This window comes from Aulostomus chinensis, chromosome 21 (assembly GCF_037954235.1).
Source record: "Aulostomus chinensis isolate RoL2024-O1b breed Wild chromosome 21, RoL_Achi_v1.0, whole genome shotgun sequence".
NCBI classification, from domain to species: Eukaryota; Metazoa; Chordata; class Actinopteri; order Syngnathiformes; family Aulostomidae; genus Aulostomus; species Aulostomus chinensis.
The window spans coordinates 5,109,099-5,136,291 of record NC_141340.1 but is presented as its reverse complement, the minus strand read 5'-3'; the positions used below and the strand labels follow the sequence as shown (position 1 = coordinate 5,136,291).

At 44.1% G+C, this 27,193-nt stretch overlaps 1 protein-coding gene across 1 annotated transcript; it reads right to left on the bottom strand.

Moving 5' to 3' along the window:
* LOC147241424 (F-box/LRR-repeat protein 7) lies at nucleotides 1-27,193 on the bottom strand. Its single transcript, XM_086191311.1, has 4 exons — nucleotides 26,826-27,193; nucleotides 22,050-22,139; nucleotides 2,887-3,504; nucleotides 1-1,326 (listed from the first exon to the last, which is right to left on the bottom strand). Exons 1-4 carry the CDS (start codon nucleotides 26,860-26,862, stop codon nucleotides 590-592), a joined length of 1,482 nt encoding a protein of 493 aa, XP_086047437.1. The 5' UTR covers nucleotides 26,863-27,193; the 3' UTR covers nucleotides 1-589.

The following is a 27,193-nucleotide window of genomic DNA, read 5'->3' as shown; positions in this document are numbered from 1 at the left end:
TTGGCACAGTTATAGCAGCAAATGTGTTCATTTCTAACAACCGTCCCATACCTATTTGGTCGATGAAGTTTAGAGCTCAGTTGAAGTGATTGTCAGTACAATTGCATAAAGTGCATATGCACACGCCATGAAGAGAGTGAAACTGAGTACATTTGAAAACTCGCTACGTTTGCCTTGTTGCTGCTTTGTCGCTACATTCTTAGTGGTTTAGTCTGAAAACACTTGCTGTTTATAAATAGGATAATGATTATGCTTCAGGGCCGTATGGTGGTGATGAACTTGTCAAATATGTTACAATGCTTTAAACTAGTAACACAGCTGTACCCAGTGCTGTAGCATGTTGTTAAACTGCAAGATGTGATGTTAAAAAGGTAATACTGAGACACTGTACTTCTCTGCCTTTTTACAGATAAATATGTTAAATACATTCTAGGAAGTATTCTCAAAGGACAGCATTTAAAACTACCATTTAAAAAGACAAATTCTGGCCAATATTGCACACCAGTTCTGACACATCAGCCAGTTCTGACACATAGCAGGAATATGAGAACATCCATTTGTCAGAGGACCAATCCAAGTATTTCCTGTTTCAATAGAAGGCGGGGTTTGTGTGCTCAATGACACAGCGCCGGCAGTGGCGTCTGACAAAGCGCAGTGCCTCCGGCGACACCTCGCAGTCCTGCACGTTGAGAAGTTGCAGCTCGCAGCAGTTGGCCGCCAGAGCTTTGAGTCCTCTGCCTGTTACGCTCTCGCAGGCTCGCAGACTCACCCGCCTCAGGCCTTGGCAGTACATAGCCAGCTGCTCCAGACCACTGTCCGACACCAGCGGACATTTACCCACATCCAGAGACTTGAGTTTAGGGCAGCTCCTGGCCAAATGGCCCAAGCCGTGGTCTGTCAGCCCCTCACAACCCCTGGCGTTCAAGTAGCGCAGTCTTGGGCAGTAGCGAGCCACGTAGCGCATGCCGACATCTGTAATACGGGTGCAGTGGGCGACGCTCAGGTAACGCAGGCAGCCCTCTAGTCGGGCGACCTCACGCAGGCCAAAGTCGCCCACCAAACGACAGTCACTGAGGCTGAGCTCTCTTATTGTGGGGCAGTGGAGAGCCAGATGGCGCAAGGCTTCATCGGTCAGTCTGGTACAGCGGCGCAAATACAGGTGAGTCAGACGAGGACAGTGGGAGGCAATAGTCCGCAAGCCCTCGTCCTCGAGAGAAAAACAGTCGGTCATGTCCAAGTAGTGAATGGAGATCTGCTGGCCGTGCAGGGGTGAAAGCTGGAGCGAGGCCTCCTGAGTAAGACTGATACAGGTCACCTTGGAGCAGCCTGTGGGAGGACGAAACACAAACTATTGAAGAAATTGGGTTTTCTTTTGAAGCAACATTATTAAGATATCACATTAAGCTGCAGCACTATTTGTACATTAGTCTATTTTTCATGCTACTTTATTTTCATTTCAAGGGTCTTTCAAGGAAGTTTTTTAATACTTCAGCACTTCATTTAATTTCTTTCTACTTCTGCGGTATGTTGTTTGTGTGCTTTGCACCAATTAAAAAGTCAAATTGCTAATATCGTGAAAAGCTTTGCTTGGCAAAAAATCAATTCTGGTTCTGTTATCGTAAAAGGATTTGAATTGGTTTTGACAACCCGAGTGAGACAGAGAGGAAAGGAAATGTGTTTTATCATGAGGTAAAATGGATCCTGGATGACCAGAGGCTGTGCTGAAGGTTGAAATTGTAAGACTTTTGGTTCTCCTGGGACATTCTTCATTCTTATGATTGACTTTCAACATGTGGACACTCAGTAGTTTTGTGTGTGTGTGTGTGTGTGTGTGTGTGTGTGCGTGTGTTCAAATGCAGCTGCTACCAGCTACAGTAGCATTAAATTAACTGAGTGAGTGGCAGAGTGTAAGGGTCTGGGTTACCGCTTTGTCTCTTTCGATGCCAGGATGAGACAAAGTCAGCAAGATTTTGAAGCAGGTTTTGCTGTGGCCCCAATGTTTGTGACATGACAAAGTCAAGAATGGTTAGCACAGCTATGCTAGGCTGTCCCTATCAAGCATCAGCTACAGAAGCATCATTTTATACCGTTGACTATTTTCTGCTCTCAGGTCCACAATCGCCTTCGCCTTAGGAACCCCCGCCGCCATGACGATTGGGACTTTTGCAAGGGTCACACAAGGTGATACGCAGCCAATTAGTTGGGCAAGAATTCAACTTTGTCTTCTAATGTTACTGTAAGCTATCACAAGTCAGTGTACCACCAAATTCACATGGGCACTGTTGGTTTTTTTGCTATAAATGCAGCATGATGTTGCTCTAATTCAAGCTACCACACGCTTGAGGGTTCAACTCCCATATCATCTGCCACTTGAGGGCACTAGAGAAAAACCTGCCACATGTGGCTGCATGTCTCAAACTAGAACGTGCAAACAACCTGTAGAAAACCAACATTGTGGTAAATTTTTCGGTGATGTCCTTACCAGTTAGAAAAACAGACTTGATTTCAATCCTTTCAGCCCTTCAAAAAAAGCCACAAATCTGTTTGAAGCTATTTTTACAACAAAGGGTTTACTTCTGGTGCTAATAACCTTGACATCGCTCCTGTCCAAGTCAATGTCATTAGTGTCACTTCCTTAATGAGAGCAGCAGACCGCTCTTCTTACTGGTGTTGAGGTAAGTTCTGCCTTCAGCTAAAGAAAGCCTTTCTTCCCCCACATGGGAGCATGAGGTTGGCAAAGCATCTCCCGCTCCCCTAATGATTTTACCAGCTTTAGAAGAAAAGACTGAGGAGAGGAATTCTTGTATGTGATGTAAGGTAGCACTCCCTCCTTAATAAAACTTAGTAAATCCAAGCTTGGCGAGTAATCTATGCGGGACAGATTACCTGAGAGGTTCAGGTGTTCCAGGTTGGGGCAACGGGACACCACCTCAAACACCGCCTCATTGGAGATGTTGTAACAGCCGGCGACCTCCAGACGTCGTAGCTCAGGACAGCACTGAGCCACCACGTGCAGCCCCCGGTCGGTGAGCCTCTTGCAGCCGTTGACCACCACTGTCTCCAGAGTCAGACACACATTTGGGGTGTCTTGGCACAACCGGTGAGTCAGGACCCTGATGGCGCGGTCGGCGTAAATCAGCTCTCCGGTAAGCCGGATGGTGCTCCACAGCCTCGGGTCCCACGCCAGGTTGTACCAGCGGCGACACACCCGTGCACAACGGCACAGCTGATTGGTAGGGAGATGGGAGAGGATCTGCAAGAGGGTGTTGTCCGGGAGGAGGTCAATGGGGGCGTGATGGTGGCTTTTTGATTGGCGCGAGCGTGCATGGGTGCCGGGCTGAGGGTGTACAACAGCGACCGTCTCAGCAGGTGCAGAGGATGAGGACGAGGAGTTAGTCTCATGGCCATTACTGGAGAGCGCAGGAGAGGAGAGAGAGGAGGACTTGGATGGCAGGATCAGACCAGGGCTGGGCGTGCTCAGCGTCCTTGTGCTGGAGTCTAAGCCTAAACCAAGACAGACACATTTTTTTTAATATAAAGCCAGAAGAGAATCTGTACCTGGAACTAAAGGTTTCATAGAGGCTGTCTCAACTTGTGAAAAGTCCTGCAAACTCTTGGGTGTTAGGAAGGTTTTGGACTAAATTCAAAGTTATACAGCGCAGCAGTGATGACATTGGAAAAATTAATTCAAAAAAACCCATCGACTTTGAGACGAGGGAACCGGATGTACGAGGGTGCTAATATTTCTGGGTTTCAAGAGTCATTCCTGTGCCACTCTGTGGAAATCTGAAGTGTTCTAATGGGAAAGACCTCTTTTAAAGGAAAGTTCCACCCTCAAATTATTCAGTATTATTCATCTGTCATATTCACTTCATTTCAGGAATGAACCCAAAAGCTGAACCTGACTCATGCACCTCTTATATAATTACCCGTTTCCTGCACGTTACAAACAACCTTTGATAACTAAAATGACTCGAATGCCTTCAATCACTTTGGTTCAAAGAGAGAAACTAATGGTGAGCCTGTAGAAGCCAAGAAGGCAAGTTTCCATGCGATAAAAAACAAACTTCTAAGCCTTCTCCAGCGATTTAATAATGGAGTATTGGAACTCACAAGGGACACATAACCGCCTCGTGGTTGCCTCCACCAATAACAGCCTGAAAATTTGGTTTTGCAAAAAATGATGATGTCATAGTGAAGTTTAACTTTGGCCTTCTGGATACAAAACGTCATCACTTCATCATTTTATCCAATCCGTGCGACAAGTTCGAATCAGTGCAGGATTTCGTGTTATGGACAAAATGCAATCATTTCATTGTTGAGTCCAAGCAAACGTTTGTGCCACATGTTGAATTTCCTTCCAGACATTCTTGAGGTTCACAAGAGGGCCAGTCATGAGGTCACAGTGACCTTGACCTCCTAACTTGAAATTGTATGTTCCCAAAAGAATGTCTCAGCTGATCCCAACATGTCCTAAGATTGTCTCAGCTGATCCCAACATGTCCTAAGAGTGTCTCAGCTGATCCCAACATGTCCTAAGAGTGTCTCAGCTGATCCCAACATGTCCTAAGAATGTCTCAGCTGATCCCAACATGTCCTAAGAGTGTCTCAGATGATCCCAACATGTCCTAAGAATGTCTCAGCTGATCCCAACATGTCCTAAGAGTGTCTCAGATGATCCCAACATGTCCTAAGAATGTCTCAGCTGATCCCAACATGTCCTAAGAGTGTCTCAGCTGATCCCAACATGTCCTAAGAGTGTCTCAGCTGATCCCAACATGTCCTAAGAGTGTCTCAGCTGATCCCAACATGTCCTAAGAGTGTCTCAGCTGATCCCAACATGTCCTAAGTGTGTCTCAGCTGATCCCAACATGTCCTAAGAGTGTCTCAGCTGATCCCAACATGTCCTAAGAGTGTCTCAGCTGATCCCAACATGTCCTAAGAATGTCTCAGCTGATCCCAACATGTCCTAAGAATGACTCAGCTGATGTAACTGACCTTGTCTTGTAATGCTCCTCCACAGCCATGATGCAGAATCTAGGGGGATGTTATTTGGTAGTTTTCCACGGAACATTCTGGGAGTTCTGGGAACCTTTAGGGAATATGTTTGGTCTATATCAATAGGAAGTTCCTTTTACTTCTCCTTCAATGTTCTGGGAAGGTGATACAAGAACCTAAACTGAAGATCATTATTGGTTGTTTCCTAAAATGTCCTGTATTGCTATTGTAGGTTCTGAAGAGAACATCCTATATTGATCCCTGCACACTAACCCCCTAAATGGGCCAGATGTACATGTGGCTGGGCAACGCAATACATGGGATATTAGAGTATTACTTTAAGTTAAGACACCTTACAAATTGGTGAAGCAGCTCTTTCAAAAACCAGCCTCTCTCGTGGCAGCACAGCATTCTGGTCTTTTGAGGCTTTGAATGATGAGGACTCCTGTGATGATTGATCAACTTTTAGTGTTTTGATTTATTTTCAAGTCTTTAAATTGTTGTTTTTATTTCTGCTATTTTAGATCCCGTGGGAATGAAAAGAAAAGACATAACGCCAAGATACGCACACACAAGCTTATCATCAATGGTTCAGAGTTTCCATGGATTTTGTTATCATGTTTTGGGCCGTTCGGGGGGAAAATATGTCACATTTATCTTCCAGGCACTTGGGTAACAGTCCCGGGCCTCTTCATCAGATGAACTCCTTGGCTTCAAAGCGAGCAGCTGAGGAGTACCGTGCTGACAATGTACAGTTAGCCCTGTGTAAACACGGAGGCCCTCCAGACAGATGTGCACTGATTGCCAGCACGTCTAAAGGCCCAGCTGTGTGAAGAGGTAGCCAAATCCCATCACTGTGGCGTGAGATGGTGCAGCCCGGTGCTTTTATCACCCGTGGCATTGGATCTGATTACCGGGGTTAACTCGTCACGCTAGGACACTGAGTGCTCTTTCTGATGCTATCGGTGTCTCATCAATCCCCTAATTTATCTTAATCGCCCAATATTGTGAAGATTATCAAGATTGATAAATCGCCTACTAAAGCATTTCAACAGAATATGATGTCACTTATAGCCTTCCAGAAGAGGCATGAGTAATTACGTTGTACTGCCTTTCCAAATACTCAACGCACTGAATACACTAATTGTTGGTATACAGGTACGTATGCAGTTTTAATATCCTCTTTTCCTTATGCTCCAGACACGGCATGTATTTTCATGAATAGTGCTTAAAAACATTGATGTTGCTGTCCCAAATAAATAACCACCAAGTATCTTTAGCGACTCCCTGCCGTGCTTACATCCAACACATTATTTTCGCACCATAAATCATATTTTGTCTTTCATGCAGCCATAACGCCCTTAGGCGCTTTTTGAGCACAACCCATGAGAGCTATTGATTTTAATGTCATGCCTGATGGAACCCAGTGGTTTGGTTGTGTTGTGGGATGTGTTGGACATTACAATGCGATGTAATAATTCTAATTGCACACTGGAAGAGCACTGCGAAATGGCAGAGCCACGCTACAGCGAGCATTTGCCAACCATTCCCTACGTTAGCGATGCCAGTCATTTAGACTAGACGACGACCGAATGACGTGGTCGCATCTGTTAGATAACTGATGCGTCCAGACCGGCTGTCAGCTGGATGTACACAGTATGTCAGCATCTGCATGACGAATGGACAGCATCCTGTCTGTCACGTAGATTTGTGTGCTGGGACTGACAGCTGGAAAGTGGCATCCTCCTTAATAATGTCCTACAGATCTGTATTCCAGACCTCGCTTCAGTCTGCCTCTGATGACATCCGCAGACTCATCCTCCCAGGAACATGTCCCCTGATTCATGGCTACTTTAAAACGCCCTCTTGTGTGCCCTTAAAACCCTAACTCACATCCAAATTCAGGCAAAATGAAGAGCGTCATGTGAAAAATGCATTGCACGGTAAAAATCTGTAGCAATTGGCTTTCACTTAGGATGTAGAGATTTCATCGTCCCCGTGGGATGTGGTTGACCTCAGTTGGGATTTAATGCATCACATTGTAGTTGGTGGTCTGTCTATGATTTGTTTAACTTTAAATATGTAGGATTTTTGTTCTTGTGGTCATCTTACTCATCTTGCCCCCAAAAGGTTTTGATTTAACAGACATAAGGTCAATCATATACATGTTTGAGTGTATCTCTTCAAATATGTCAAGACAGTGCTGGCGCCAGGCGATATTTCAGGGGACGTTCATTTGTACATATTTATTGTCATCGTAACTGAAAACCAATTAAAAGGAGAGTGGTGTGACTTTTGTGGGATTAAATTTTTGTGGGATTCTCAAGTCTGAAGGAGGCGATGTGAGGGACGGACATCTCTACAGCCCAACAACGCTTCATTTAAAACGATACTTTAATGCAACAGTAACCTGCACCAAATAAACTGTGCCATACAGTGAGTATGATCAAATTATAATTGATTGATTAGCCCCAGGTGATGGTCTGAATTTATATTAAGTAAATTAGAAAGAAAAATTGCAAAATTTCTCTATACGCAAATATTGTACTTTCATAAATACTAGGTTTATACCTAGTATTTACAGATGGAATCACATTCTAAACCACACTGAGCTATAAAAACAGTTGGGAGCCTAAGCTAACTCACCCTTCGCCTTGAAGGCACCCCTCAGGCATGTTTTGACTGTGCAGACTTCTTTGCAAAAGAGGGAATGTGATGACGCTTGTTGCAGGAAATTCTGCGTTTGAATGATTAGGAGGTTTGCGGACTCGTTTTGAAGCCTTAATTTTGATGTTTTGGCTGTTGCCATCTTGGCTTTTTGCTACCGGAGGTTATTATATTATGTAACCGTGGAGAGGAAGTAGGGGTGGATCTGAATGAGAAACAGAAAGACCGCAGTGGTAATGACTTGTCAATCACAAGGTAACCCCGCCCTAAAGCATGCCTTGCTTTATCGTCTATTCTACTCTAAATGGGGCCATAATTTATAACATGAACATCATGCTGTACTGAAGAAAATTGGAAACTAGACTCCGACCATAAACTCATAAGGAAAATGTTTACCAAGGTAATAAATCAAGTGAGAAGTAGAGACTTTTTCTCAGACTTCTTTTCGCGACTAGGGAAGGCGCCCCCTGTTGGCCATGTATATGGCAGGTTTAAAGAGTACAGTACCTCTGGGGACACTGAGCAGGCACCCATATTTGATGATTTGGATAATCATTACCATCAGGTGCCCAGAAAACTAAACTAATAGGAAAATGAATGATGATGTGTTAAATATTTATGGATATAAATGGGATCAGTCCTGCAGTAACACAATCAAAAGCCCAGCGAGTCTTGCAGTGCCAAATTCATGACATCCAGGAGACGATCCAGACTTTCCACAGAGCCATGTGCAGGCATGACAAAGGCACATTTATTGAGTCATTAGTTTTGATGGATGAATGAGGCACTGCTTTAATATCCAAGTCCAAGTTCATGCGATGGATTCTGCACACAGGAAACAAACTCATCTGCCACTGACTTCTGGAGTTGCGTAATTACATGTGTCGCTGATCAGAGGAGTGTTCCAAGCCTGGAGAAACACAGTGCTACTAATTACACGACATCTATTTCTTCTCTTTGAGCCACACTTTCACACAGCCGGTGGGAAAAGTTAAGTAAAGACAGCTTCTCGGTTGCATTTTAGATGGAAAACTGAGTGGTCCAGGTGTTCTGTTTCTGGTTGAGGGAGGTTTTGTTTTTAAAATAACCACTGAGTTTCGATCCTGTATGCACATCAAGCAAGTTCTTATGACCTTTCAAACTACCTGAACATCCATCTGTTTCTGTCACTCTGCACAAATGATCTCATATTCTCTAATAGCACTCTTAGAACAAGATGGCATCTTAGCAGTAAGCCATGATCTGCAGAGTTAGGGCTTGTGTCAAACACCAGACGCTCTCCTGAAAAGGCCCATCTGAGCATGCTTTGGAGGTACAGCGTTTTCCCAGCTGTGACACTTTAGTTGCTATCATACGGAATCTCTGCGGAAGTACAAATGTCTGCACAGGGTAGAGGGCTTCCTCCAGATCTGCTACGGATGAAATACAGATGGTCTGTGAGTCGTCCTTGTTCAACGTTTGCACATGTAGGATGTGACTTCTTGTCCTTGTAGTGTTTGACCTGCCTCTCGTCCATCGTGACCGGACACAGCAACAAAGCGACTTTAGCGACTTTAACACCGCAGATGCGCAACGTGTAAACTTCAAAGCGACGATGCTCTGAATGAGCAGATGCTGCCTGATGAAATTCCATGTGATTAAAACCCAAATTATGATCTAGCAGGTTAACCATAAAAGAATCACAATTCATCCAGTGGGAAAAAAAAAGCATATTGTCAGGCCAGTGACGGTTTAAATGTTCAGCCTCTATCTTAAGGATATAATCTAGGACCACATCCAGCATAGTGTACGGTTAATGGATTTGGATGTCAAAACTTCCATCTCCACGGCAACTGAGCAAACTCCATCCACTGATTAGTCACTGAGGAGAAAAAGAGCTGGATTTGTTCCGTCACTCCCTGCCGATGTTTTTTTGAATTGTGTACGGGTTCAGCTTATCTATTTGCAGTTACAAACGGTTTTGGAGGAATGTGTCCTGAACCTCTCAGAGACTGCTGGAATCCATGCAATGGTGTTTCTTTTATCTCGGTATCACTTACAAGCCTTTAATTAAAAGAACAAGGCAGCGTGATGCTGGAAGACTCCACTTGGTTTAGGAAATCGGAGGAGAAAACGGTGGAACATCTGGTCTTTACCCTGGACCCAGAACAACAGAGCAGTGGTGAAATGAAAGAGAAACTCATGCATTTTGAATGTGCCTATAGCCACAGCAAGGCATACTTGGCTGAAATCATTTGCCACTAATACCCAGATCTATGCGTATCCACAGCAGTGCAGCAGCAGGATCCCATTAACATCAACTTAGCCCTACTTCTGAGACACATCTGGATTGTACTTTGATACCAGAGGTTTAATGTAAATCAATTGGAGTGAACGCTGAAGATACTTGGATGATGAGGAGGTGCAGCTGCATGTTCAGAGTGATGTCTAAATTACAAAAACCTGATGAAGTAAAAATAAGTATCACATAAAAACAGATCGAATGAATTGGTTTGTTGGCCTCAAAAAGAAAAACAGGGGAAAGAGAGAGAAGATAAATTGGCAAAGACCACGCTGACTTTACCAGACACTGAGACAAGTGCACAGGCAGGGTCAATACTGACTTGACGCGATGTGGTTATAAACTAAAGCTGCAGGGATTGTTGCAGCGCTGTGAAGTTCTGCTACGACCCTGTCTGGAGCTAGCAGGATTATTACTGCTGCATCTGGCAGCACAGACCAATCCATTACCTCAATGCCATTACCCTGTGACATGCTCATGCTCTGCAGTCTTTGCTAGCTCCTCCCCCGCTGCCAAGACCATGGCAGGGTGTGGTGTTGTGCATGAGAGGGAATCAGTGATGCGTATTTTCTACTCATAAGACAGGGAATCCAATCAGTGTCGGAAGTTTAAAGTCTAGCTGAATGAAAACTGACTTTTTAACCCGTTGGTTCAGGTCCTTGGTCACGTTGTTCGCAACTGAAGGGAACTTGAAGAGCTCATGCCTCCGCCAAGGCAAACTCAGCCAAACCCAATGAAAAGAAATTGCTATGTTAGATGAATCTACCCCAAGATTGTAATTGGCTCTTCCTTTGCCCAATCGACACGTCTCCACCAAGTCTGGTGAAATTCGGCCTTGTAGTATTTCCGCAATCCTGCGAACAAAGTGCCACTGAAAACATTTCTGCCTTGGCGAGGATAATAACACATGTCAAAAAAACCTACCAAAATATCAATGTATTTTTAATCTTTTTAAACAAAGTCATCAGTTTTCTAGTGCCTCTAGCTGTTTTCCACCTCAAACCTGGTTTTTGTACCCCCAAATACGGTGGTACAGTCCGACTGCCTCCAGTGTGTTCATGCTGAGGAACCAGATTATGATCAGTCCATTTTCACAAAGAATCAGCAAATGCTCGAAGCGAAAAGTCTTCTCCCTTCCCCGATGGATATGGCCACTGTTGTGTCGGCCTCACTTTTATGTGATGACACTTTCTTGATGCGGCCACTTTTCAGCATTCCAAGCAAATCCCTCAAATTCCCGCCTTTCTATCCCGTTTCACTTGGAAATGCGTTGAAATATATCAGTGAAGACTGGAGCTCCAGGTGGACAACAGGAGGTTAATAAAAATCAACCAAGGGGCGTGACTGGACTGAAAAACAATCAAAAAAACAACTGATTTATCAGCCCTAAACAGTTACGTGCTCCACTTTTTTTAAAAGGAAACATCCGACAGAGTGGAAGAACTCCCGGGATAAAAAACATCTGGGTCGGTCTAGGGTTTTATTGAATACATGGAAGTTGATATTACCGACCAGTGTGGCGGCTGAGCTATCAGCACAGCCTTCACTACAGGAAGGCGTTACGTCACTGGACAACCTGAAAGACAATAGGGCCTGCTGGTGCCATTACAATGTGAACACTTGGACAGGAAACAGGCTCCTGAGCTCCACACAACCCCCACAGCTCTCCTTCATGTGGACCTCAGCTATTCTCACACTCACTTGGCCGCCAGATTCATTTCTGAAGTTTGTGTAGAATATATACGCCAGGGACTGTGACACGCTTTCCCCGCAACACATCTAATTTCCTTAGGAGGATTTTTTTTCCCCTTGTCTCTTAGAGCAACACTGTCTGTTCCACAAATGTCTCTACGCTACCCTCAGCACTTCATAAATCCTGAACTGAGGAGGACAGCAGACACTCACATATCATGCAGCCAAATTTAGAGGCGAGCCTGCTCCTTCAAAAAGGAGCTGCTGTGTTTGTCTATTCAACACAGTATTTTACAGGATAAAGAGGAGCGACCAGTAATTTGCATCATCAGCAAAACTGATCTGGCCTCACCGATATTCAACGTGACGTCACCTTTTACAGGTTAAATTTGGAAAACACTCATGAGTTTATCTGTGCAGTTCTATCCATTTTGGCAGGTGAGAGTGAGAAGGGGTATAGAGTGATGGTCCTGTGAAACGACAGCACCGGGAACTGCACGTCAGAAAGGAATGGAAAAGGGAGTGCTGGCGCAAACGGTTGATTTGGTTGTGATGAGGAGCAAATGTAATGATCTCATGTGGTTCAGGCAACAGAACAAGGGATGGTGCTGGAACTGTTGCTCTTATAAACTTGCAAAAACATGTTGAATCTTGTGCTGTGTGTGTATGTATATATATTCATTTTATATGCAGTTCTGGACAGCCATAACACAAAACCCGGACGTTTCACTTCTTGGAAATGTGTCACAGAGGTTGGAAATACAAACTCACTGGTTAGAAACTTTCTTAGTAGCTTTTCAAGGGGGGAAAAAAAGAAGTCAGGCGGGGTTAAATGGGTTCAAAGCATGACTAAGACTGACAAAGAAATCTTTGATTTTACAAGGGTTGTTATTTGCTTTAGAGGGACAGTCTGATATCTGAGGGGTAAAAAAAAACTAATTGGCTTTCATGCTGAGGGTTGATATCGATCTCAAGCCAGTCAGGAGACGGTTGCATTAGCACTGGCATAACAAGAATGGAAGCAATAGTTGTGGCGCCTAATTCCCATGAAATCAAAACTTGTCAAAGCTACATTGCTTCGGGGATTGTACCAGTCTCCCAGTCAGTCCGACACTTTAGTAAAGACTGAAAAAAATCTAAACTGTTACTTAAGGAAATGCTATGAAAGCTTCATGTTTCCCTCAGAATGACCTGCAAGAAAATTTCTGATCCCTTAACCTTTGCTCTGACACATCCTTCTACCTCGGCTGTGCTTCTTGTAGCTCATAAAGTGTTCAAACAACATTACCAGGTCCAAATTTGGCCCATGCTGAAAAGAATACCTCCAAAAAGGCTGCACCGTGGTGCAGTGGTCAGCACTGTGGCCTCACAGCAAGAAGGTTCCAGGTTCGAGTCCCGGCTGGAGCACAGGGTCTTTCTGTGTGGAGTCTGCATGTTCTCCCTGTTCTTGTGTGGGTTCTCTCTGGTACTCCAGCTTCCTCCCACAGTCCAAAGACATCAAGAGGGGACGAGGCTGATTGATACTCTAAATTGACCGTAGGTGTGGCTGGGAGAGCCAATGGTTGTCTGTCTATATGTGTTGGCCCTGCCATGGACTGGTGACCCTTCTAGGGTGAATCTCGCCCAAAGGCTGCTGGGATAGGCTCCACCCCTCTGTGACCCTTAACAGGATAAGAGGAAGAAAATGGATGGATGGATGGATGGATGGATGGAATACCTCCAACACTAATGACTACTACATATCAAGTGTCAGTGTTAGAATTAGAGGTGTAACACAGCAGGCATTTGTGCATTTTTCCAGTCTTTTAGTTCACCAGGTGCGTTAAAAGTCTCCAGAGGGATGAATGTGTTTTGTTGTAACACTCCACTAGCATCTGCAAACCGGGACAAACCAAAACCGAGGTTGGATAGTCCCTACCATTGTCTTTACCTCACTACTTTAACTTAACCTCGAATAACACCATGAGGTCAAGGGAAAAAATTGTGGTGGAAACATTAAGGATATAGGAAAATTCAACCGCAGTGCTATAAGAATCCGACTAGACTTCTTTTATCATTTAATTCTGATGTTTCTTCAACATTCCTTTGGTTCCAAAACGTTCCAGCCTTCAATTACAAACCTCGCGGATCAGACAAACCCTAGATGCTGGTCTGGTGCAAATGTGATCATTTATTTTGCAGGTTTTCTCACTCATTTGACACGGCATCACCCGGATCTGGACACCATTGGTACAGGGAAATGACAGTAAAGAGTAAAAACAGCTCTCCGTGACGTTTAAAGCACTCCACATTTGATAGACCGCAATTTATACAGCTGGGGAAGTTGTGGTCTGAAGGTTAAAGTTGTTGCCCAAAGTTATGGATTATAGAATTCCCTGGATTGGCAGGGAAATGTGGGTGATGTGCTCCAGACTGCCACTTGGGGACCAGTCTTGAGGCTTGTTGACTTTATCAGTGCCTGATTTTAGACTTGACATTGTTTAATATGTAACTGTATCCTGAATTATGCCATTTGTGCGAGTGTGTTTGGGATGTAGTCTATGGACGATGGAACACGTGTAGTCAAGTGATTTTAAAGTGGTATCAGCAATGGAACTGTAAATTAAGAGTAAGATTCTTTTCAGTTCTCAAAGAGAACTCAAGATTAATGCCCTTCAGTTTAATACCAAGGGCCTGAGAACCAAGGGCCAGGGAACAGAGCTTAACCCTCCAGCTTAAGAGCCCTTGAGCAAGGAATGTAACCCCAACAGTTCTCTGGCAGCGTGTGTTTATCATCACTACAGATGGTTAAAAACGCAGAGTGAACTTTCTCCTTTGGGAATAAAGTAAAGAAAAAGGTCCTTAAAGTACACTGTCTAGACAGACTTTTTCCTCTCATTTTTGTACTATTGCATCTTCAGGCACAACTGACACTTCCTTGCTTACGTAACGAAGCAAACCACAGAATGAAAGTCAAGGAGGAGGGGTCCAATCTGGCAGTTCAGCTGGTCCACAAGTGTTGCCATATAAAAGCTCTAAACCCCCAGGTGTATCACTAAAAACAACTGCAAGCCAGAATCTTACAGGAAGCGAGCGTGTTTCGGCCAATGGCGTCTTTCCCAACTCCTGTCAAACAGGCTCCTGTAGTAGAACTGAAAAAAAGAAAGAAAATGTAAGCCTAAAATGGCAAACACATCCAAAACAAGAGGGCCACTGCTTCCTCGCTGGGACGGAGAGTGAGAAGGCCAAGCAGAGAAGAGTTATGGGATGGTGCTGCCTTTCCCTCCTCCTTCGCTAGAATACTTTCACTTGTTTTCTTTTTTTTCTTATTCTTTTGCTTTTTTTGCTCAGATTTCCTGTCTATAGGAGCAGTAGAAAGGCAGGGGGAGGAGCGAGGACAGCTGATGGAGTAAATGAGGGGAAAAAAGCATTGGCGTTCTATTCCTCACTACTTACTCCTTACACAGAGTCTTCTCAAAGAGACTTGAGAATCAAACCCTTGATGTTTCATTAAAACTGCAACAAACTTTTTACACAATGCAGCTTTTGTACACGAATTACATTTGCGAGAAAAAACTAAAGCAAATCTACACATACACACACACACACACACACACACACTCAAAAATTAGAAGTAAAGAAAGGGTACAGAAAGATAATTGAGCATCCTTCAGTTCACCTTGCAACATTTCTGTACTTTTTCTGGCCTCCTGAAGACCAATATTGTATGATTTAGGTGGCAAATATGGGGGAACATTTTTCAGACATGTACCTGTCAGTAGAGATCTTGCCTCGGACCTCCATCTCTGATGCTACATGGTGCCACAGAAATGATGTGATATTTTTCTATGCAAACCGGGGAAGCTAGCATCGTCGTGGATCCCCTCAACCAAAAGCTAGAGGGATTTTTACGTTGTATTTTGCCAACAATAAGTTCTGGGGCAAACAACGGCGTATGAGACAAAAATGAAATTGTAACATTGTGTTAAAACTGAATTGCACCACGTAAGAATGAGCTCACAGTCACCACGGCTGTGGTTCGCGCCTCATCCGTGTTTCTGTGACAACCTCCGTCTTCTCATTTAGCCACCTGTTAGCAACACAAAGAGCTTCAAAATGTAGAAGTGCTGTATGGGCTGACTAAACCAATTCAGAAATCCCATGGACTTTCAGACAGCTGAACCAGATGTTATTCGATGCTAACTTATCTCCAGGTCTTAGGACTCATTCTAGCACCGCTCAATTCCTTCCAGTCTTTCATAGGTAACCAAAACACCAAATCCTACCACCTGCCAAAAATGTTCCTCCAGTAACAGATGCTCCATCTAAACAAACTTGCAGTGCAGCTGTAGAACCACAGAACAAATGCAGCATTAAGTTTCAACCAGACTTCAAAAAGGATAAATTTGTCACGCCAGCTCAAGGATTGCGGAGGCATCGTTTGACAAAGCGGATATACAGCAGTCCAGGACGTAGATGAATGATTAAAGTTACATGTAGAATGTGGAGAATAATCGTTTCGCTACATAGAAAATCTCCCAACGGCAGTGAGTCACACAAACGCCTCCCTGCAGCCTCTCTCCCATTTGGCACAGCAGACATCAACAGTGAAACACTATATATCTGGTTGAGTAAACACAACTAAATGGGTCATCACCGCGTGCAGCTTAAGGATGAAGTGTGAGGTATTTGCTGCCCGTGGGAAGGCAAAAATATGAACATGCTGGAGACAAGAGATTTGTGAGCGGAGACGTTCAGACTGCACAGCAAACCCTCGCAGTGCCTTCACAACAGCCACGTGGGAATATTGTGAACTGTGACTGATCAATACTCAAGTGTGTAACGCTATAATAGGATAATATTACAGCCAAAGTGAAAACCATGAGGAAGTCAGTTATGATGCTTTTGGGATGGTCCAGAACTGTTTTAACTGTATTGCGCCTCAAAAACTGCCAAAATTTCAAAAGGTTTTTCAATAATTGGCTGCGAAAAGTTAACCTAAATGGAGGCTAAACCCCCCCCCCCCTGCCCCCGCCCAAAACAATTTGCAGTATTTGTCTCTGATTGTTTGTGTCAGTACACTCAAATTTAAATGCCTTCGCTTTGGAAAGTTAAACCCCATGCTGAGTTTAAGCTAGGGTTGGGGAACGTTCACATTTGAACCAATGGGAGCATTTGCAGTGATGGGTTTTATGGTACTTGACTTTCTCTGAAGCAAGAAAACTGTAACTTCTGTATTTTTTATTTATTTATTTTTTTAAAGGGCCAAACTTCTCAATTCCAGGCCTGCTGCTAATGTTAGCTGCAGCTGTTGGGGGAGACTTAGCTTTCAGGCTATCAAATAATGTTCATTCTCCATCTTTTAGAAAGATTTTGTAATTGATTTTCTACCTCAGACGCAGCCTTGGGTATCACAATTTGACACCCACTGATTTGATGTGAATTGGTAGCACTGGCATACTTTATTCTGTAACTTTAAAGTAAGTCTGCAAGCAAACCCAAATAAAAACAGGTGTCAGAGGTGTGAATAACCTTAACATTCCTGTTTGAGCCCAACAACGGCCCTTCAGGGATGGCCTCCCGCAGTTAGCGAAGCAAAACTGTCACCATTTATTTCCAAAGTTAGGATTGAATTCTTTCAGAAAAACTGTGCTGAGTTTATGAGATCACGACACTCTCTTTAAGAACAAGACCTGCTGAAATCATTTTTGCAGGCGTCCGAATGTTTAACCCTCCTCCTTGTTGTAGGGATGTTTTGTTGCTACCATGGCGAGCTTCCAATCAGCATTAAAAGTGCAGCGATGCGTATCCATGGCAACCCAGCCTCTTGGTAACATCAAGATGGAGAGGATGATGATGGATGCAGGACTTCAAAACAGCAGTCAAACCATTTTGACGGTGAATATATATCTTGTAGACATACTCACATGCCAAACACTCATATTCTGACTACATAAGGATCAAGTAAAAGATATATTCCGGATGTTGTTGTTTTTTTAATTTGGCCTATTTCAAATTTGCTATGCTCTCACTGTAATGTGGCGAGCGCATCTCAAGCCGAGGTTTTTGCAGCAGTTTGCCAACTTGTGAAACACAGCCTCTTTACAGTCAGGTGCCGGACAGGAGCTTCGATAGCCGGAATGTGCACGGCTGTTTCCTTGGCCAAGGGAACAGCTTTGTAGGAATATTATTATTTTGAAATGGCGGTTGTTGGGAAGGTCAAACCCCAGGAGTAATAGTGGAAGACTGACTGCATGGAAGCCTGTAGGTATCAAATACAGGAAATCAAGGAAAATCTAATTTTGCCGTGTTGGTTTTGGCATCTCAAATCATGATAAATCAGCTTGATACTACCTTTTTATTCCCAGTGACTGTCGCTTTGAGCAAATATTCACCTGAAATATTAACCATTGTTTAGTCTGAGCCTGGCATGAACTGCTATTATTCAGGAAATTGACATCAACTAAAAAAAATAAAAGTCATCCATAACGATATACTGCTTTTACAAACAAACATCCAGAAAACTACAGATGCATGGGCCATGGTGTGGTGGGACAGAGTCAGCTTTTCCCTGACACTTATCACTGCTTCTTTGGCAGATAAGAGAGGAAGTGGTCATGTTGATTGTTCCCACCGCTCGCTGTCTCAGCCATCTTCCTGGTACCGTTATAAACATGCGAACAGGCTGACCTCCATGGCTGCTACACGACGGACGCCCTGCTGAGCCTGCGTACCGTCAGCGACTGCAACCTGGCATGAGCTCCAGCTGATACAGCAGAGTTACAACACAAACATGTCAGGGTGTTGTCAGTTTAGCTGCCATGTCGGGAGCCGCATTCCAACGGTACCCGGAGTTCCAAGTGTGCCAAAGCAAACCCTTTGAGGCCCAGACAGGGTCACAGCTGAAACCCCTGCTGGGAGATACTGAATTTCATCCCACAGGAAGGATTTACTGTTGAGGACCATGCCTTCCAGTCTGCAGCTAATAACAAACTGAACTGGGTCAGGCCACCACAAGCCTGTCTAAATAGTAAATGAAAACAGAGACACATAGCTAGAACTTGCCAGACGACTGCCAGACTCGGTTTGTTTTTGAGAGGAGAACCAGTGCAACTTCCTAATATTGATTTAGTGGGAATACAAGTTGGACAAGTAAAGGAGGGCAGGAACACTACTTTCCACTACGCTGATTTTCATTCCTTAAGTCTCTGGTTTGGATTTAAAGCTGTAAGAGAGAGAATGTGTCATTTGTAAGCGGAAATACACAACTTTTTTTTTTTTCACAAATGGAAAGCTGAATTCAGTAGGGTGCTGATTAAAGCACATGATAGTGCATTCTATAAAGTACAGATCCAGGATATGGACTCACGCTCCATCCCTCCCAAAAGTTTCATGAAAATAAGCCAGGTGGTTTTTGCATAATAACGCTAAAAGTTGGACATCCCTCGAGCACTTCCCTCTGCCAAGGCAAATGTAATAAAAAGCAGTATTTTACTATGTTAAACAGTTACTGGTCCAAAAATGAAAAGGTTCTTCCTCGGCCAATGCAATCTGCTCAGGTAGTTTTTGCATAATCCATCTTAAAAACGCACTAGCGGGCACTCAGAGAACGCACACCTTCGTGAGGGAGATGCGACGTCGTCAGATCGGGGTCCGGTCTCGGATTATTGTTTCTCAAACAAAGTATTATCATCCTCCAACCAAGTTTGATCAAATTCTGTCCACGGCTTTTGGAGTTATCCTGCTGATCACATGATGACCTCCTGGGTGGAGCTACGAATGTTTAAACAGAGAAGTCTGGAAGGAGACTCATGTGAATGATAATGAACATATGAATCAAATTTTGTTTTTTTTTTAATCGCGGCTGGAGATATGATCCCGGGTATGTTCGCTTGTTTCCATTTTACAGAAAAAAACTTATGGATAGATTTTCACAAAAAAAGTTGTCAAACCAGGGATGAGTCCCTTCCATTTTGGTGCTGATCAAGCAGCGCATCCAAGATTTTTTCCCCCCTCGTTATAGAAGGGAAAAACACAACAACAGCAACAACTCCTTTCTACATGTATTTAGTTTGATAAAGACCACAAGTTCGAACATGTTCTGTTCCATCAAAATATCAAATATCTACATTCGCCAGTGACAGAGGACAGAACGTGTGCTGGGGGGGAAATCGCGTCATTACAGGAATAAACCTGTTAGCATGTCTAGTTGGTAATATGGTGAGCAATGCATGACATTATATACCGTATAAACGAACAGTGCATGCTACACATTCTTAAGTGGGATGGGCTACGGATATGAAACCACACTAACCAGCTAAGTAACCAACAGTGATACAGCAGCGCACGACACTGCATGGGAGCCTAATATGAATACTCCCAGTGTGTGGCGAGGAAACGGCCAAGACGGCTTCCTGATTAGTTTAGAGGACCACAGGACCAGGTGGGTGTGGACTGTGTGATCTGCTTGTGTGTGTATGCACTTGGATTTATTGCTACGTGTGTGTGTGTCTTTTTAAAGGGGGGATTTAACTGTGGCCATGGTGGTTCCAGACCATGTAATTACTGCCACTTAGCATGGAGAACAAAATAACACTTTCAGTCATAAGACAGGAGGGAAATTATGGTGGGGAAGCCACCGGCTACGGTCTATACTCTGTCTATAGATTTCTATCGGTGCAGGTCCTCCCTCAGATTACCTACAGTAACACAGGTCTCAGTGAGTCAGCAGTCTGAGGAGCAGCAGTAATCTGCTTCGTCTGAATAACGCACGCTCACAGAAGGAAACCCGCTATTTATTTAGCGAGGTTTGTCACTCAATAAACCCTCGCTAAACCAAACTAATTCACAAACATGTTGCATTTAACCAAAAGATGTGTCACGAGGAGCACGACTGATGTTTTCCTCTCCCTGCGCTCGTTTTCTTTCCTCCGCGAAAAAACCCCCAAAAAACACCTTGAAATTTGCAGCTGAGTGACAGTTATAAACGCAGGCTACAGCTGGCGTTCTCTTTTCTGTCGGGTCGGCTCCAAAACCACAAGAATTCGGCAGCCCGGCTGATCAAATGAGAGCGATGTGTACCGGTGAGAAACAGGTCAATAGAACTTTTGCTTCATTTAAATACTCCACATGCAGGCGCTTAGTTTGGGTGCATGAACAAACCTCGGGTGGAATCTGGCAATTGGAACTCTGGATAATCCAGCAACCTATGAGTGACGCGAACCATCGGTGAATGACGAGGTGGGAGACAGCAAACTACTGGATCAGATATCGTAAACATGTGTGAGTAAAATAAAATCTAATGACCCAAATGTTTATACTTGAGGGAGGTGGAGAAACTGGTCAGGGCTCCTCGGCATCAGGACCGATACCAGAACTCTTCCCGGACCACGTAGCTTTCCTCTGACAGAGGGACAAGACTGCATGGATTAGTATCGACAGTTAATCGAGGCCGTGGTGCCAAATTTAGACCCTGGTTCCGACAGTCGAACCAGTTACAAAATTCGAATGCGTCCTTGTGGAATCACTGTCACCCCTGACATCTGGAGCCATGCTGAAAATAACGAGAAGAAAAACCAGTGTGGATTTATTTCCGTCACCATCTTTCTGGGTAGACAATTGGATCAGGGATGGATTACATTTGCCAGGTCGCCCTCGGGCAGCACCAGGGGGCAGAAGGCTTCCACTTTTGGTTAAAAGTTAAAGTTTTGTTTTAACAGCCTGTAAGTTGTTATCTTAATAGCAAGCAGCTTCAAAATAGGGGACATTTGGTTCTGTGTCTTGGGGATGATGGGGTTTGGAGCCGGCATCTCTGGGTCTAGCCAGGTCTGAGTCTCACTTTTCTAATAATAAATGGTTCAATTCCGGCCAGGACATTTCTGGGTCTCTAGAGGTTCCAGCAGGCATTGTAGGACCCGTGAAGACCTCCACTTCCATGCTACCATGTCTCTGTCACTGGATTTTCTTCCAATTTCCCTCAAAATACAACCGATACCTCTCATTGGTGGTGTAGCACAGCATCCATGTCTCCAAAACTTTTTGAGGGCCCTCTTCCAATTGAGCGCCCTGGTAAAAATCCCCCCCCCCCCCCCCCCCACTACTACGCTCCAATCCTCACCACAGACAGGGATTTAAACTGGAACTTCACTGGTTGGTGGCAGCACAAAACTGCGAGGCAGTAATTTTGTTTCTTTTTCTTTTTTCTTTTCAAAAACAAAGCCCAAGAAATACCTTTGGTTTCTGATGAGAGCTGTGAGTTTGTTTTCAATTTAGGGTAATCCCAGGAACACGCAGGTTTCTCTCCAAAAATAGGCAGCGCAGAGAGTGGATGAGGAGGGAAGAAGAGAAGAGAGGAGAGGAGAGGAGAGGAGAGGAGGAGAAGCGGAGGGAAAGAAGGGAGGGGAGTTTGGTTAATGAGCACCAGATGCTTTACCTTCGTTGGTAGCCACATTCTTGGGAGCTTTAGTTGGTGTGTGATCTGTGCTCGAACTTATGTCAGAAGAGATGCTTGAGCTGCCTTTACCTGCAGGGGAAGAGGGGGGAAAAACACAGGCGCTGTGAAAACAGGATGACAAACTCACCTTATCTACAACTGGAATGCCACATATAAGAATTCTTTCATTCCATCTTTTTTTTTTCCTCGTAAAATCAATCTTACCATTTGAAAAGGGAGGGGGGGAAAAAAGCCTTTAAGTGTACTTTCTAAAGTGTGTTTGTCAGAATAAAACGTAACTGCGCTTTCGTGACATATTACATGTGGTAAGGAGGTCGGAAGGAAATCTGAAGCCCATCACTCTCTGCTTTCATTACTTTTGTGTTCCCCCGTTTCAGATGAATGGTTAGTTTGACATTTGGAAGAAGAATAAAGTCACATCTAATCCTTTTCAGCCTTCCCTTCAATGGAGGACGAGTGAGAAAACCCTCCCTCGGTGGATACAAGCAATTACTCTCTTTAATGTATGATTACATGTATCACAAGCAGCATACTTTTTAGGTCAACTGCCACTTGAAAGGAACTTTTATGAATTTACAACCAACCTATGTGCTATGCTTGTACTACTGAATGTAGGTTTTCAGTACAGACACACGAGAGGGCCGAATTTCAAAGTGATCTGTAAATGTGTGCCTCTGCCGCTGGAGTGCAACGGGCTCGTCTGCCATGGTGACTGCAGGCTGTCTGTGGAGTAGTTGTTTATGGGATTTCATTCCTCTGTCAGATCATAAATGCAGCTTTGTGGCTTTCCTGAGACTAAGTATGTGCCGTTCACCCGGCACGACGGGGCTGAGGAGGTATTCCCAAACAGTCACACCCGCCACTTGCGCATCAAGCGCCGCCACCTAAACAGACGAGACAGTTCCTGAAATACGTAGTAAATATGAAAGCTGGCGTCCAAAAAAAACATGCAAGACACTCAGTCCCAGAGGTACAATTATTTAAAAGCGGCTCATATTGTATGTATGAGCATGAAGAACATTTTGTGGTGACTCACTGAGAAGCCACATCTGCGACGACTCCTACTTTAGCCCTCAGAAATGGCTCAAATATTCATGAGAAGCTTGCAGATGTCAACATGAGAGTTATTTTCTAATATCCAAGCAATGCAGAAATAATAAGGCTGGGTCAACCGGAGAACAACTATTCTAATATTTTGCTCGGAACAGGATTTCTCTCAGCATGGGGAACTCTGCGGGGCCTTCGGGGTGATGCGTGTGGATCTGTGCTGGGCCAATTGTTTTCTGTCCTTCATGAAAAAACAACTTTGAGAAAAGCTCCGGCTTCCTGACTTGTGCTTATATAATCTGTTGGTGGAGAGTTTCTGCATAGTTGTGACCAGAGTGTGATTAATTGTGGAGTCACACTTGAAAACAGATGTGGACAGACAGACTGCAGAATTCTGCACTAAGACAGTGGACCAAGACACAGGGGAGTCAACAGCTTTTCTTTTGTGAGACGATGTGAGAGCTCTTTTCAGAAACACCAAGAGTGTTTTCTGACAGCAGCTAACACCGGCTAGTTAGGAGATTAGCGGCATCAGTGTGGAATCAAAATAAAACGCAACTGCAAGAAAGAATGTCCTGTTTTCGTCACCTCCCACCAAAACTAACAATGCGGAGGTGCAGAGAAACTGCAGTTCCCCATATGGCCACTTGAGGCCGATTCCAAACATTTAAAAATCATTCCAATCTGGTTTTGGTCTCTGTGGTTACATCAGCAAAAGGGTGTTTGGCAGATACCATATTTTTACCACTGTAACACTCCATCCGCCACCACTCACCATTAATGGAAACTGTGAATGGACTGGCCTGGTCCTGAAACCTGCACGCACGTTAGCATTGTTGAGCGTCTGATCACTCACTTGTGTTGTTCTGTTCTAAAGGACAAACCGAGTCATCAACCACACTTGTGAATTCTGAATCGTACTTGTGTCTTAAAAACAGCGGCTGGTAACCAACGCATGAACAAGACTACAAATCAGAAAACGCTCGAGTTAGTTGAGGGGACGTTGAGTCTTGTGCTCGTGGGCGCACGTTGTAGAACGTTAGCTGTGTAGTTCTAGTGATGGCTTTTAAGCCTAAAATCCTTAAAAAAATAAAATAAAAAAAGGCACCCAATCGTAAAGAATGACATCCGGAACAAACTAAATTTTTGCTTAACACACAGCAACGATTGAACCAGTGCAAAAACTCCAGTGGCTTATGGTCGCGGGACACCTTGGTGGTGCTAACGTCTGAGTTGGCCTGCAAGAACACATGACACCTGCAGCCTGCAGCGCTTTATTTACATGGGACCTTTCTCCCAAAGCACTTTTACTTGTCTCCGCAAAATCAGACATTTGAGATCCTGCTACTGAAGTTTGGGGATATCTGAATGACAGGTAGTTGCTAACAAAGCCCCTTCCAACTTATCGAGGTTACACCTGACTAGAAGAGACGCTCGCCCCACGATTGTCCTCTGACACAAACCGGAGACAGAGCAAATCACAACAACACACGAGAGTTTTCTTGACTACGGCTGGGCTGTTCTACAACACACTCGCCGCTGGTCAGGCAACGTTTACAGGTGCACGGATTCCGCACATCAGCAGTTTTATTTTCATCTCTATAGGAGCTCCCAACTGATATTCGAAGGACAGCCCGGAGGATTGTGCTCTGTCACTACAAGCAAAGTGTCTTGTCAAGTACCACATCATCATATCCCATGAAACCTCCACTTATATTGTATCAAGGCTTCACGCTAAGCAGCTAACGTCACTAGCTGCTAGCCCCTAGCGTAAATCAGATCCAACCGTCTCATCCAAATATGGTCATCTCTGGTTGCAGAAGAAGCCAATTGTGATGACGCGCTAACAGAATCATCCACTCGTGTCTCAAAGTGCTCCTTCAGTTCGAAAGCCTCAGTTTAAGAGAGTGAGAAGTAAAATGTCTTCAAGAACTTCAAGCAAGTCCACTTGTTTTCAAAATCTGGTCCTTAACAGGCGGGTTTCTCTCTGGTGGACCGAGTCCACATGTTATTTTTAACATCATGAATTCCAATCTTTTCTCTGCCGGTATTGACTTAGGAAGGGATCACGCTGGAATGTTATTTATACAAACATTTCTGCTCCGGAGACAGAAATAATGTGGTAGAGTCGACCCACAGTTATTCTGAATAAGTAACGCTGAAGATGAAGCTTTAGATTCTGGAGCGAAGGTGAGTCGGACCCGCCTGTGGAGCCAACATTCCAGGATCATTAATGCTATGGTTGGAGATTTTATCAATACAGTGGAATGAGAGCCTTGGATTTTGGTTATCAAAATATCGTTAAAAAAAAAAAAAAAAAAAAGGGAAAGTTTCAGGTTGTCCCTCCCTGGATTTAGGCTACATTCCAGTTGAGTGAAACAATTTTCTGGGTTTATCTACGAGCTGAGCTGGACGGACAGTGAACTCATCTTCCTGCTGGCCTTCATATCCACATCCCTGAGAGGGATCCAACGGTTCTGGACCAACGTCCACACAGATGTTTAGCATAGGGATTTTAGCTGCGAGCTGACGCAAATGCTAATGAGTGCTTAGGTTGCTTTTGTCAATACTTGTGGGTTACTTTTGTCTACGTTGGTGGCTGGTACGGAGGCTAATGGGTGGGATCCTTGCATCCCTAATTACCATTTGTGTCTCAGCCGTGCAACTGCACATTCATGTTTTTGAGATAAGATATTATTGTCATGACTGCAAACAGGTGACAAACCTGTACAGATGTTTATCTTTTCATGATGACAAGCATCCATACAGTCAGTTTTGGTATTTAGTTAACATGTCTGAGAAGAAGAGGATTCCTGCCTTCGTTCGCTTTAACAGAAGCAGCGACATATCATTTTCTGTGTTTTCAGCGTGTCCGGAACGTCACTTCATTTCCAGGAGCGCCATAATGGTTTAGAGCACAAACTGGATAGAACATCAGAAGGCAAAAAAAAAAAAAAAAAAGTTGGTGAGGAATTTTGGACAAAAATCTCTGGAATTGTCTCTTATCAAGATGAGAACACAAGCTCAAACACTCACGTCTGGACCCACCTCCACAAAACCTGCCTTAAGATCCAGAATATGCCATAAACTAGACTTCTGAATGCTGTCCCAGGAACCTGCAGGACTAGAAACTCATTAGACTGATTTATATGTTCAAAACTGGCTGCAGTGGCAGGAAATATCTCGAAAACATGACCGACTACAGCATGACGCCTGCTTGTTGCCTCCTTAAAACTTTTACCCCATTAACTTTTTTTTTTCATCAAACCCAAGGGTTAACTTCTCCAATTAAAACGCAGGAAAATGTAGAGACGTGGCTGCAAGTGTGAGAAATTATGAGTGTTTGAGAAGGGGAGACGTCCTCCTTCTTCTTCCCCCTCTCGGGCAGAGCAGCACATCAGCATGAAGTTCTTAAAAAGTCGTCGTTTTGAAGTCGAACAGCTGTAAACGTGTCTGAGGGAAGCAAACGCGCCGTTTGTTGCTGGGAAATTGAAAATATAGAGGGGATAGAGCTAAAGTTGATGCAAGCTAGCCGGGGCAAACTCTGGGAGGACTCCAAATGTTGGGTTTTAACTTCGGTTGGACACAATTACACGTTCAGGGATAACACGGTGGTTTAATTTTACCTTCTAAAAATCATTACTGTTTGCTTAAAAGTCGTTATTTGGAGCGAAATTAAATAAAGAGAGAGAGAGAGGCAGCACTCACCCTCGCTTCCATATTGTTTTCCGTTGTTCGCACCCATTTTAAAGAATACATAATCTACGCACAAATCTCCCGTTGACAAAGGCCGTTAAAATTCCAAGACTAAAAAAATAATATGAAATAAATGAAGGTTTTTTTTCCCCGTAAAGATTAAAGCAGACAGAAGTGAGGGTGTCGTGTTGGGCCGCGAGCTCCGACTCCAAATAGTTAATCCAGATGTTGAGGAGAGGACGCCTCAGCTGCATTACGCAAACCTAGAATCCAGACTTCCAGCGGTGGTGCAGACGGACTACATCTGAACATCCTCAGAGTTGTACACTAAAGTCCCGATCAGAAGGAGAAGTTGATGGGGGAGGGAGGAGGAGGGGGTG